Source organism: Melospiza georgiana, chromosome 4 (genome assembly GCF_028018845.1).
Source record: "Melospiza georgiana isolate bMelGeo1 chromosome 4, bMelGeo1.pri, whole genome shotgun sequence".
In the NCBI taxonomy this organism is placed as follows: Eukaryota; Metazoa; Chordata; class Aves; order Passeriformes; family Passerellidae; genus Melospiza; species Melospiza georgiana.
In genome coordinates, this window is record NC_080433.1 from 36,306,237 (window position 1) to 36,320,018 (window position 13,782).

The following is a 13,782-nucleotide window of genomic DNA, read 5'->3' on the forward strand; positions in this document are numbered from 1 at the left end:
CATTCATAAAATATGAGTGAAAATTTACCAAAATTTAAAAATAATAATGAGTTGTGTTTTGCTTACCAATTTTCATTTTGACTAGGGCTAGCAAGTTAATATGTGGCAGGTAGATATTCTTCAAGGGTAGGACCAGGCAAGTCAATGTACTGTCTTCTCCTTGCCGTTCAATGAGTTCACCACAATCAAAAATCTATGAGAAGAGCATGCTCAGTAAAATCAAGTTACAGACAGCAAATTAAACAGCAGTTTAAGTAAGTCAGGTATTGCAAAACTGAAGTGTCTTGAAAAGAGCACTAGAAAAGGATTCAATATTCCTGAATTCCTTCACTTTAGTGTGTACTTGTCTTGCAGAAGAGTCTTGTGATGCAAGCAAAAAATTTTAATGAACTCTTAATTGAATTTAGTAATTCTAGGCTTTGGTTTTTAAAAGAGAACTCCCTAAAATAATTCTTTTAGAAATAGATCTCACAAGTAACCAAAGCCCTGGAAAGAAACTGTCATTTCTACACAGAAATCTGACATCCAGCAACAGCCGGAAAAGAAAGAGAAATTAGCATGTAGGGAGCCAGTCAAACCTTTCATTCATGGAGATAAGACAATGCGGAGACATTGTAAAGTGTCAAGTCACTTGAAGGTTAGCAAGTCTCACAGTTGGAAGTTTGAGTCTGAAGTGATTCATATGATTCTTTATTACTTGGTTAAATAAATATTTCGGTGGATTAAACTTGCATTTTAGAAAATAGGAGGAAAAAGAGTTTGATCTAAAAACTTTCCTCTATAAACTCTACCAAGTTCAGATAAAAATGCCTATTTTTGGATCCCAAATAGGTAAATGGTTTAGTGGTCTCACAAAGTTCATGTCTTTAAATTTATTTTTTTAATTACATGTTTAAATTTTTACATGGAAATTATTTCTTCATACCAATTGTAACAATCCGTCGGCCTAAAATATCATGCTACATTAAACAGATTGTCCTGATTCAAATTATTCTAAGACACAAAGCTAAGTTCTTGGATGCTTAAGACTTAGGAATTTAATGAGATCTACATTCTCCCTGAGGTGTTGAGTATGAACATGTCCTTCATTGCAAATGGGAAAAGTGAGTGTTCTGCATCTCTTTAAAAGTCAAACTACCTATTTATTTTTTCACATTTGGATGTGTATTTTGCAACTATTCAATATTTTTAAATTCTGTGAAAACACCAGACTTCACATGTGAACATGCTTGATGAGTATGGATAAAGAATTTGGTAAGATGAACGACTTCTTTACACTATTCTAATGTATTTAAAACTGAAGTGATCAGTTACTAGGAGCAGCCCTTCTTAATAACTGATAAAATAACTTCCAGGATAAATAATTAGGGCTGTTGGAGGGATTTGGAAATGCACCGACATGTACTCACTGCTTTAATGGTAAGTTTATGTGCCAAAACAAGCAAGTTAAATGGTTCCACTGGAGAAGAGCAATGTTCTGAGTCCTCTACTAATTGCAGTGGCAGTATGTCTGCCAGCAGAAGCATGCTTTTCACAAAAGTCAAAGAAGCTGGCAGGGAAATACATGCATCCTCTTGGAGTAAACCGATGACATTCTGTTTGGACACAGACAACATAAATCAGAGCAGTTACTATATTCCTGTCTATTTATGAGGACAAAGCACACAAAGAGAAAAAAAATCTATTTTAGAGGCGCTATTTCAAACTTATTTAATGCTGCCATCAGCTGTTCTGACTACACAAAAAATTCATCAAAGAAAAGCAAACAGTTTTTCTTTTGTGTTCAAACCTGCAAAAGAAGTTTAATGCCTGCCACAGGACGTTTTTCTTGCAGGTCAAGAATAGCAGCTTGCACCATCAGTTCAGCCTGAGTCTCAGTATCACCAAAGGCTTCTGCCTCTAATATTGCTTCTTTTATCACACTTCTGCGCTCAGCCACATCATTTCCTAAAAGAAGAGAACATATGAATAGTAAAAACAAATAGAAAATACTTTATTGTGTGTTCTACCATTCTTAAGTATTTCCACACTAAAAAGATACAGAAAATATGACATTATGAATTCCACATTGCACGTGTACCATTTCATCAATTTTGTGTCAAATTTACTTTAAAAAAAAAGAAAAATCACTTAGTTTCTAAACAGCACTAGAAGTAAGTTCATTCAAATGCATGCTTTTTATGCAAGCCACCAAAATAAATATTAAGGTATTTGAGATTTGTTCTACTTATCCAAAAATCTGATTTTAGTTAAAATTGCAAAATAGTAACAGCCTGCAGAGAAATTATCCAGAACTGATTAAGTAAGAATTTGGCAAGAGACTTAAACTGATTTTGGTACTTAAGTGAGCATCAGAATTGTTCATAGAACCAAGGAATGAAAAACATTTTCTTCATAACCAAACTTCAAAAAATGTATTTTGCAATATCTCTCTTAAGGCCTTAAAAAAATAACTTGGAACATTTTTAGGAGCTATGTAGGGATGTTTCTTGTATTGGAGATATAGAAAGCAAAAAATATTTTGATACTTTTGAAACCAGAAGTACTCAGCAACAGCAATTTTTGAAACAACCAGACTTTCTTAATTACACTAGAACATTTGAAACTTTTAGGTACAGTTATCAAAAGATAGTGACTATTAAATGAAAATTAATATAATACTTTCTGTTTTCATATTTTAGGAGAGAATGTGCTCATAAGTATATTTTGCTTTTTGGATTGGATGAATTTAACAGAAATAATTGTTCAGTGATAATACAGCCCCAGACTTAATATTAGTATTTTTTAACTATGAATAAGAATTGTGACTGTATAGGCTCATTGGCCCATTATAATCCCAAAATCTAAAGTAAGAAAGTGTAGTACCTTTCTTTTCACCAATACCATGTATCTGTGCCATGAGTGCAGTCACCAACATTGCTCGACACCTCAGCCACAAATGTACATTCACGTGTCCTTGTGCTGTTACACGGGCAGGGAGTGAAACACCTTCTGTGGTGGAGTCCTATTAAGACCCAAAAGCAAGAAAAATGTTCCTTTCTGAGTAACATACTTTACTACAAATAAGGCAACAGGCCTTGTGAAATTATTACAGATATCTTACAAATGATAGCAACATTCTAAACAGAAATTTATTTGAAGGCTAGATATATATTTTTGATAACAGGAGGCCATTTATTATTTAGATTTTAATATATATAAAATAATTTTTAGCACTGAATAGTAAAACACTTTTTATGCGATACTCCATAAATATATCTATATACTATATTTTTTATGAAGAATAATTCTAAGAGTTTGGATTTTTTTCCACTGAAACAGGAACATTACACAAATTTCTGAGGCACATAAAAGTCTAATTTTAGAGGAGGATCAGTATCAGTTTCTGGTATCACAATAATGACTAGAAACACATTTTTGGTTTTTGATTTCTAGTTTTTTTTATTTCTAGTGTTTAGAAACACAAAAATATTAGTGTAATTTAGTACTACAAGTGTTTGTGAGAATACTCAGCTCAACTCCTTGTTCTATCTTCATATATTCTAAAAACTCTTTCTATTGCTAAAATTCTACACTCCATGTTCTACTATTTTTTTCAGCAAGCAATCACTGGACAATGCATCACCTGCATTTTACTTATACAAAAAATCATCGTGACTGATTTGCATTGATGCGAATGAGGAAAAAAATATCTATAGCTCAGTTACTGGCTACAGGACCATCCCAAAAAAAGAAAGGAGCAAGTGCAGGGAGACAGGAGCCTCTGATATGCAACACAAACAGTGCTGCTTGTCCATGTGAGTCAATTTGACTCACTGTGCACTCAAGAGTGACTGTGTGGTGTGAGACCAACAGGCTTTCCAAAGCAGAGGTCAGAATCCTTGTGCTGGACAACAGAAGTCAGCTGAAATCTTGCTCCATGTCCAAGATTGCTCCACAGCAATGATGTAAAATGATGTAAAATGGTCCATCTGGCTCTTTCCAAGAGAATTCAGTTTCCAATCAGAAAATCTAAAGTACCTATACTGAATAATACAAGATTTTCAACTGATAGCTGTTTTTTTCACTTCCTTTTTGGTTGAGGGGTTTTAAACAAAAGATTTTCAGCGCTGCCATTTGAGAGTAATAGAAATAAAAACTGTAATTCCTAACCTCATATAAATTATAATGCTGAGTACAGACATTGAGCACACCTTAAGCGAGCAGGTATCCAAAGCATGTCAAAGATAATTTTTTCTCCAGGTGACTGATATGTTCTAACACTTTGAAAATCGCTCAACACTTAATACAAAAAAAGATTAGTATACAAAGAAAGCTAATTTAAAACAAATATCCACACATACCAAATGCTCCCTTTCATCCTTTTCCTCTTGAAAATGTGCCACATCCACACAAAAAACTTTGGCATCTTGGAGAAGTCGAATTGCAGAAAAAGCCAAAGCAACACTGTGGTATAGAGCAATATTATTTAAAAATACTAATTATATTTGCCACTTTATGATTTTATTAAAATAGATACTTCATATTTTACTATGCCAGAGCTGTAAATGACCTGCTACCAATTTTTGCTTCAGTAAAACATGATTACATTCAGACTATTTTCTGAATTTGAAGGCACTGCATTATGAAAGTGACAAAAGAGAAATAAGAGAGCAAGTCTCGCCAATAGTAGACATAACCTGAAAATATTTCACTGTTAGGGTGGTCAGCATTGGAATAGGTTGCCCAGGTACATGGTGGAGCCACCATGCCTGGAGGAGTTTAAGAGACTTCTGGATCTGAGTGATACACAATTTAGTGTTTCAGGGGTCACAATGGTGATGCTGGGTTGATGGCTGGACTTGATGAGCTCAATGATTCCATTATTTTTTTCAATAGCACGTAAGCTCAAATATATCATATTCTGTTGGAGTAATCAAAACAGAACTCCATTATAATTTCCAGTTACACACAGAATCATTAAATCATTTTGGCTGGCAAAGACCTCTAAGATTGTCAAGTCCAATTTTTAGATCTAGTCAAATCAGTAGATCAAGACCAACCATAGCATATCTATCTTCAGGAATAAGTTCTTAGAAATTAGAAGATGTAGAAGTACTGAAAATCACAAGATATATTAGGAGAGTTCTATATCATCCACAACGAGGCTTAATACCTTTCTCCTTAAAACTTTTCCAGGCTATGCATTATTCCTCCTGTTAAATCCACATGGTCAAATACTCACTGGATCTTAGTAAACAGCACCAAGGTGATGAGGAAAACCTCATCAGTAAGAAATCACATGACATTGTATCTACTGTACTCCCTGCCCCATATCCTAAATTCTTTTCTGGAGTTCACTCTGAACAGCACCTTTGGAAGATACAGACACCATTAGGACTGGTGCAGCATTTAACCCTATATGTCAAAAAATGATGGGATTAGATCACAAAATATTGTAAGGTTTCTTAAAATATGAGCTACTGGGTTTTTTTCTTTTTTTTGCTGTCTTTATAAGCACTCAGATACTCTCAGATAATGTTCCGCTTTCATTACATGTACAAAAATGTATATCTTCAGCAGCAGACTTTGTGAATACAATTATTTCGTGATATGGAGACATCTGCAAAGCCATCATAGACAGAAGACCTTTTTCATACTAGAAATTGTTGTCCAGAGAACACACTACTCAAAATATTCTGAGAATTGCCAAAATCAATGTCTCTTTGTATTGGTTTCTCCCAATTGCACATTTTCCTCTATGTCTGTAAATCTTTACTTTCCTACATCTTCTCTAAAACATTTTTGAGTTTGGTTTTGGGGGTTGTTTGTTTGGAATCTTTTTATAAATCTCCACGTGCTCTGCCCACAGAAACATTTTTCTAATAATTCTAAGTCACCAGAGAGTCTTCCTAGCTCACTACTTAAAATATTTTTTCAGCAGATTAATTGCTTAAAATGTATAACCAAAGTTCCTATCTATGATAGCTTTTTTTACATAGCCTCTCCTTACATAAAGACTGGCTGTTATGAAGCATATAAAAAATAGAAAAGAATTATTAACACCTTTTTACACTGCCAGAACAATGCAAAGATCTTTTAATGCAAGAGAGATTCAAGGTCTGTGTGAATTTACGGCTTTTGAGATGTTCTAGACTAATGGTTGCAAAGGCAAAGATCTGCGCCAAGAATTCTGAACAAGAGCTATACTTCTAAATTACACACATTAATCTGCCAACATATGTATAACCACAGGATGGATAACCTCCTGTTAAGATAAGAGAGCAGTTAAAGTCTTCCTGTCATTTCTGATTCTGTCCTCCTTGCTGTTTTTGTGATACAGACCTGGATGGATTACACCAATTCAGCACAAATAGACCTCAAAGTAAGAATGAGAACCAAAGCCATTAATATCTTGGTTTTACATTTCAGAATTCAATCCTCATGAATCTCCTTCATCATCCCTTTACCTTAGTTTTATTCCACAAAACGAAAACAGAATAAATCAATATTGAATTTGACGATGCGTTCTCTCTAACAACAGAAAAGGTGAAACAGAATTTGCTTATAAAAGTAATCAGAAAAATTGATAACACAATGATGTACCCCAGTTTCTTTTTTTAAGAGTTCTCCCCTAAACCAAGGAATCAAAGTTAAAATTACAGTAAAATCTGACTTTTCTTAAAACATTGCTTGAGATGCTATGGTTCACATCTTAAATATCTTGGAGAAGGTATAACAGCTATGAGTATATAGGCTATTAACAAATACTAACCTAAATTCCTCAGCACCACTGCCTTAACTGCTCTTGTCAACATTTAGCAATATTGAAAATGAGGCTAGTTTTACCTACATGTTTACGCATAAATTTTCTTGGTAAAATATAGACCACAAGCCCAAAGACTGATATATGCCTTAAGTCACAATTAATTCACTTAAGCAGAGAAGTACACATTTGGGTAATTAAAAAGTTCACATTTATAGGACAGACACCATGTAAGTAGTCTCCTTCAGATCAATGGGATTAGTCCTATGCATAAAGTTATTCTGAAGCATACATTTTTTTGCAAGACAGAAGCTTGTAATGCAGAAGCTTCCCTTGATGAAATTTTTGTGACCCTCTTCTGCTGTCAACAAGAGTGATGTATCTATATATTTCCCTTGACAAAATACACATCCTTTTATCAGCTGAATCAGAAAGTGACAAGATGATCAAAATAGGAAAGTACAGCTGACTATAACAATTTCACCACTAGGTCATTTCGCCAAAGGAGAAAAAAAAGATGAATTTCTGTAATATCATGCAAAGTTTGATTTCTAGGCTGGCAGGCAGGAAACATTCAGCTGTCTGAAGAAATGTTTCATTTATATCTGAGGCAGACATATCACAGCTTCCATGGCAGTGCAATAAAACTGCAAAATAGGTTAAAAAACACCAAACTCTAACTTTATTTTTTCATGGCTTTTTTTCCCCTGATACTGACCACTATCAATATATAAGACCCACTAAACAAAAACCCATCAAAAATTTGAGAGTCACAAAAAGTGATCTCTACAATGCTAGACATCCATTGAAATCTTTGATAGTCTAAAAAAGTTTCTTCAATCTGAGACAAGTTATAAACCAACACAGAAACAAGTCTCTAGGATAAAAACTGCATGCCAAAATGAAGGGTCCTGCATTGAAATGTCTTGCATATACTGGAACCAGTTCAGCTGGGTGAGAATGTCTGAGAGATGACTCTACCAATGCAGGTTTTACCAAACCTGGTATCAAGCTAAGATTACACACATGATACTTCAGATGCTCCTTGATTACCAGTATAGAGACTTTATAAAATTCAGGACACTCAAAAGTATGATGAGGTGACTGTCAGCGACTGGTGGATTTCTCCTTGACAATTTATAGTAAATTAATCTCATTCAAAATCCACTGAAATGGATTAATGTTTCATGTTGAGAAATGTCCACAAATAACCTACAAGTTCTTCCTTTGCATCTTCCCTAATGACATTATTGCTAAATTATTATAGTCCTAATATCTGAATTTTTGGAAACTGCTTTCTTTCAAAATAACATACACAAAACTCAGGGGAAAGGCCACACTGCAGACTATTACTGTTTTCAGTACAGTAGGCTATACAGCACTGTGAAGCTCCTGTCCTGGTTAATTATTTTTACTGCTGTACCATTACAATGCAAAAGCAATTGTGCTATCTAAAAGGCATTGAATTTGAGAGTGTTCAGCTGAGAGAAGGAAGGTGGCTTGTTTTGTCACAGAATAAACAATTTTTTTTAATTGGGTAAAAAATCCCATTGAGACTGATTTATCTATTGGCCTGATGAGCCACCTACCACTTCACTTCAATCTCCACCACTATTTCAACAGTAAAGAAAGGGTTATGGTTTTTTCGTTTTTTCATTTTTTCTTTTTTTTTTTTTATGCTTACTCTGCTATAAGATTTATTGTAGCAATTCTGGTGTTTACTTAGATTAGACCTAACAAATGTTACAAATACTGATTACACTGTACCAAATCTCAATCTAGTCTGGCACATGCTACACCTGAGTATGCTCCACCTTTAGTTAGCAATTTGTGCACTCAAAGATTTTTCCCTCCAATAAAATATTAGATAAAAAGTACTTCACACTCATAACATTATCATGCATTGTTAAACTGACATCCTTCTTACACAAATTAATGTAGAATCACAGGTATGCTAAACAGACAAATCCTCCTAGGTAAAAGACCAAAACAATGTTTGGAATTTAACATCTACAAAGAGTTAATGTACTTCATACTCTATGTCAAAGAGTTAATGTATTTCATACTGTACATCCAATATATTCCAAGAACATTAAAGTTGTAACTTCATTAAATTCTCCAAAAGAAATCAGAATCTCAAAAAAAAAAAAATCACAGAATTTGGGAATTTTAATTTGGAGAAAATACTGGGCAGTCAGGCAGATATATACAGATACATAGAGATAATTCGCCGTGGAGATAATATAACAGTACTTTAGACTCTATGACTAACAACATAATACTGCTGAAATCTACTCTGTTAATGTTTACTTCAATGCTTTTTAACCACTGTAATTTAAAAAATAAAAAATATTTTAAAAATAAAATTTTGATGTTTTAATTTGAAACCAATAAGTACATCAAGAAGAAATTTTCCTTTAGGACAGAAACACGGTATTCTAGAACAAAGTAGAATTCAGTACTTTAATTAGTGCTCCGTTGTACAATTTAAAATCATAAGAATTCACATGATCTAACACATCCAGACTTTACTCAAAACCATGAAGATTACAACTTTTTCTTTGTTTTTATACAACATTTTATCACACAAGCATCTCACAGAGAAATTGTAACTGATTTCTCTGGGCTGACTGAATTTCTGGCCTCATAATTGATCATCTCTTAAAAAAGAAAATAAAGCAGTAATAAATAAACTAAATGCTGGTGTATCTTACATTTGAAAATATACTAATGGAGTTGTTACAGATGACTACCAAGATTTACAATATTGATGTAGTAATAAAGAAATTATTTTTTTAACCACTGGTGGTGAAGGCTGTGCAAGATAAGGTTGTTCACAGTATTATTTACCTGAGAGGTGCTTGATGCCTTTGATGAGAAATAGAAGCAAGCTCAAGTTTGGCCTCAATGAGAGCCTCTAAATCTTCCACAGAATACCGAGATATGTTCCTACCATATTTTTCCTGTATGTCCTGTACAAGACGGCCTAGAGTTTCTTCAGCTTCTATCAATAAAATCCCCTAGAGAAGAACACAGCATTTTATGATTTCAAAAAGTAAAGAAACTAAAATTTTCTTTAGAAATATCTTTTTCTGTGTACCCTGCTATCCCTGCATCCTGAAATAAATCAACTTAAGAACAATATGCCTTTTCTATAAATGGGGGAGGGGTGGGTAATTCTGCTTTTGTCAGGTTTTCAGAATCACTGTGTTTAAATCAGCAACATCTTAACTGTGCCTGTACTACAGCCATGCATGCTTGACTCCATATTTTAAGGCTTAGCAATGCAATTCACTAATATCTAATAGCTATACTTGATGATTTTATACTGTACTTCTCACTACGCTTAGTAATTTAAATAATAAATACAATATTAAAAACATTAAAGATGTCAAAAGAAGTATTACATTCTTTATTAGCTATATTTTGACATTTTTGTGTGCAGTATGTATCCTGAAAGTTCAACTACAATTAACAGTCTTTCTGATCAAAAAATCTGTAGGAAGCTATGAAAAACACACCTAAAAAGAAGTTCATTTTAAATTAAGTCTCAATTGTGAAGCTTTCAGCAGAACTAAAAACTAATTTAAAGGTTTGTATCATCCAATACATTACTTTGATAAAAATTCAGAGCTTGACTTAAAAAAAAAATCACAAAAAAAAGCAAACCATAAAAACTCCTCCAAAAGAATAGAGAAATAAGAAAATAAAAGAAATATATTATGCCTCTTAATTGAGCATTACTCAATTCCAATGAACATTTCTATTTTAGTTATTTTCGAGTTGTCATTTTCAAATTATAATAAAACCTTTAAGTTTCTAGTGTTTGACCTATACCAACTGCCATACAAAATCATCCTCCCTTCTCCAGACACACTTTTGGTATTTGTTTCTCTGCAAAAAGGGCCAAAAGTGGATACTTCCAAAGTGAAAGGCCCCTCCGAATGAAGAATATGTCAGCCCTTTATTTTGGTCTCTTTGTGATGTGAAACTGGCAAGCATAAAGCTTACAATTAAACAAAACAAAATCCAACTTAAAAAAACCTCTTCGAACAAAAAAGCTAATAAGCTGTGATATGTTTTCTTCAAAATGAAGTACCAGAAAGAGCTACATGAAAAATTTGAAATATTTCACATAAAAGAATGGTAGAGAATGGTTTTTTATTAGTATAGCATATTGCCCCATCAAAGAGTCTCTGATGTTCTACAGATGGAACCCTCTGAAAGGAGATTATTTTACCTTGAAATCCCATTGTCTTTACCCTTTATGCTGAAATAGTCCTACTGAGATCTGATTGTGGAAATATTTCCCATCATTTGAAAAATGATGCACCAAAAATGAAAAATAATTACACCAAATTGTCAACACTTCATGTACAGCTAGTAAGGCTGCAGTCAAATTAGAAACAGAAATTTACAGTCTCCTTTTTTATTACCATTCTCTCATCATAATTTCTGTTACAGTGAAGGCATTAACAAGGCTTTTTGGATCAATCTGCATTTTCTTAATCTTTTTCTCCTAAAAATCAAAATTACCTTCAGCATGGCCATATTTAATTTATCTTTACAGCGAACAAGACGCATCACTCTGTCTCTTTGTTCCTGTTGTCTTGAATCCTGATCAGCATCAACTGCCAAATACATTGCAGATAAAATTTCAGAGTACAGATGCAGAACCAAAGCATTTTCAGTAATTTGAAGAACATAGTACTTTTCTCTTTACTTACAACTGGGACTTTCAACATCAAAATAAGTAATAATGGAACAAATTAATAATAATAGTAGTAGAAGAATAATAAAAGAACCTTAACAAGTCTTAACAAGCTTATTTCAATAACTACTGAATTTTTTCAGCAACATTTAAAATTAATATTGTTCATAATATGACATATTAACTCATATGCAGTTAAAAGTGAAAGAAAGAAGCTTGAAACAATATAAATGAACTTTTCCACCATTCTTATAATTACCTTTTACATTTGATGCTGTAGTTTTGCTTGCCTCTGGCAAGTTGTCGTTGTCAACAAAATATAAATATTTTTCAACTTTTTCAGGTATATTATTTATTGTGGCAGAAAGACAAATGATGAGATGCATTTTGGCTAAGGTTAATTTATTCATCATTTGTGGGTTGCACAGTGGCGCCACTGTTAAAGACAGACTGCAATTAAATGTATCTTCCAGTACCTACAAAAAGGTTAACAACTGGGATTATCTGAAATGACACATTTTACATTTTTCTTAAGACATATTCTATTTCTATTAATAATGACACAAATCAACAATTAACATGAATAATATTAGTAATATTCTCATTTATTATGAATGAGTTAGAGTTTTTTCCCAAACTTCACCCCTCAGTAGCACTTGCTACAGCCTCAGAGATTGGTTTTACAGCACAAGGTGCATCTATGAAGTTATAGCTATTATCACTGCAAGTTCTAGTTTTCTGCATTGTAGGTGAGTTGAAAAATCTCAACTCAAAGTCTGCTGTTAAAAAAGGAAAAAAATTATTGTATCACATCATTCTAGCATATTTCATAGACTCTTTTTGTTATTCATTTTAGCATTCTTGTTTTATCATGAGTTTAATAGTCTCACTTTAGATTAATAAATGTAGAAGTTGAAAGTCTACACAGATTTGCAAGATCATGAGTCCAGTAACAGCACCACATATACTGCGAAGTGTTCAAATCAAAAGATAATGCACAACTTCAAAATAAATCAGAAACTAGTGAGATCAAAAGCTGTCAAGATACACTTCTCATTTCCATTCTGTAATAGCAACTGTTGTAGGAGACACACAAGCTTACCGTAAACAAGAGAGAGAAGTGGAGGGAAAAAGGTAGGGATTGTAATTTACCAATTTGCTTTAATGGTATAACTTTTTCACATTCTGCTAACATTTACCCCTACCAGCTCAATGGATCCATAAGAAGGTTAATAAAAGGAAATTATTAAGACTGAAAAACACAAAAGAAGTTAGTGATAACTCGGTGATTTTAAATAAAATCAGAAAATTACTGTTTAGACACTGGTTTATAAAGTCACCATTTTAAATTTTTTTCTCCTAGAAATGGACTTCAACCCCCATCTGAGTTCAGTCTATGAAGCCAACTCTGATGGAGAGAATTTATAACATTAAAAGCCTGACACTCTCAATGTTTAGCAGGATAAGCACCTGACCATATCGCAACAAAGCCTGAATACTTCCATTATTGTGTTTTGCACAGAAAAGCCACAGATTTGTACACACTAGATCTCCTATCTGAAAAACGGTGAAAATAGTAGCTGCCCTTCCCTTGAGAGGTCAGTCATAAAATTGAAAATTTAGGAAATAGTAACCTATTGAGAAGAACATGTCTTCTATTTAGAGGATTTTTTAATAATAACAAGGATATTTTCTCTTTAGACAGAGAAGTAAATATTTTTGTATAGCATAAAATATTTACCTCTTTCAGGTTTTTTTACCTGCAAATTTGTATCAGTCATGAGAGATTTTGAGGTATCAAATTTCTGTGAGGCCTGTAAAATGGAAAAAGCAAAAGTAATGTGCTACAATATGAGTATAAAACCAATGAGTTAATAAAGGTGGGAAGAGAGAAATTTCCCTTCAAATCAGCTCACTAAACTCAATTTGCTCTGCTTCACTGTCTGTAACTCAGGGTAAAGGAAGCAAACATTAAGTTTGTCCAATGCTTGACAACACTTCTGAAAAAAAATTTCCTACTGTTCATGCTGAATTTCACCTGGTGGTCTGTCCAGAAGTCTTTTGTCACATCACCTACCCAAAAGCACCACTCAGATAAGGAAGACCTTGATTACATTCATCCAGGATTTAATCATTAGCTTATTTTGGCAAGGAAAGACTGATTATAGAAGAGGCTTACCCAACAACCTGATCTGCCTGCACAGGTAAGCTCACAGCAAGACAAGAGTCCAGGTCAATTGTTAACAGCTTCCAACCCTTGTAGCACATTAGTGACCAGATAAAGGGAAAATCAATTTGAGAGGGGTGAAGTGAGTTCAAGGCTCAT

The 13,782-nt window shown here is 33.4% G+C and overlaps 1 protein-coding gene across 1 annotated transcript in view; it reads right to left on the reverse strand.

Moving 5' to 3' along the window:
• CFAP54 (cilia and flagella associated protein 54) overlaps positions 1 to 13,782 on the reverse strand; it is a 102,386-nt gene that overhangs the window by 19,828 nt on the left and 68,776 nt on the right. The window contains exons 48-56 of the mRNA XM_058023285.1: positions 13,217 to 13,270; positions 11,716 to 11,932; positions 11,282 to 11,376; positions 9,596 to 9,765; positions 4,344 to 4,446; positions 2,866 to 3,004; positions 1,790 to 1,947; positions 1,410 to 1,595; positions 67 to 193 (exon numbers count right to left, since the gene is read on the reverse strand). Of these exons, the coding sequence (XP_057879268.1) occupies positions 67 to 193; positions 1,410 to 1,595; positions 1,790 to 1,947; positions 2,866 to 3,004; positions 4,344 to 4,446; positions 9,596 to 9,765; positions 11,282 to 11,376; positions 11,716 to 11,932; positions 13,217 to 13,270 (1,249 nt within the window). The remainder of the gene's footprint in view (positions 1 to 66; positions 194 to 1,409; positions 1,596 to 1,789; positions 1,948 to 2,865; positions 3,005 to 4,343; positions 4,447 to 9,595; positions 9,766 to 11,281; positions 11,377 to 11,715; positions 11,933 to 13,216; positions 13,271 to 13,782) is intronic.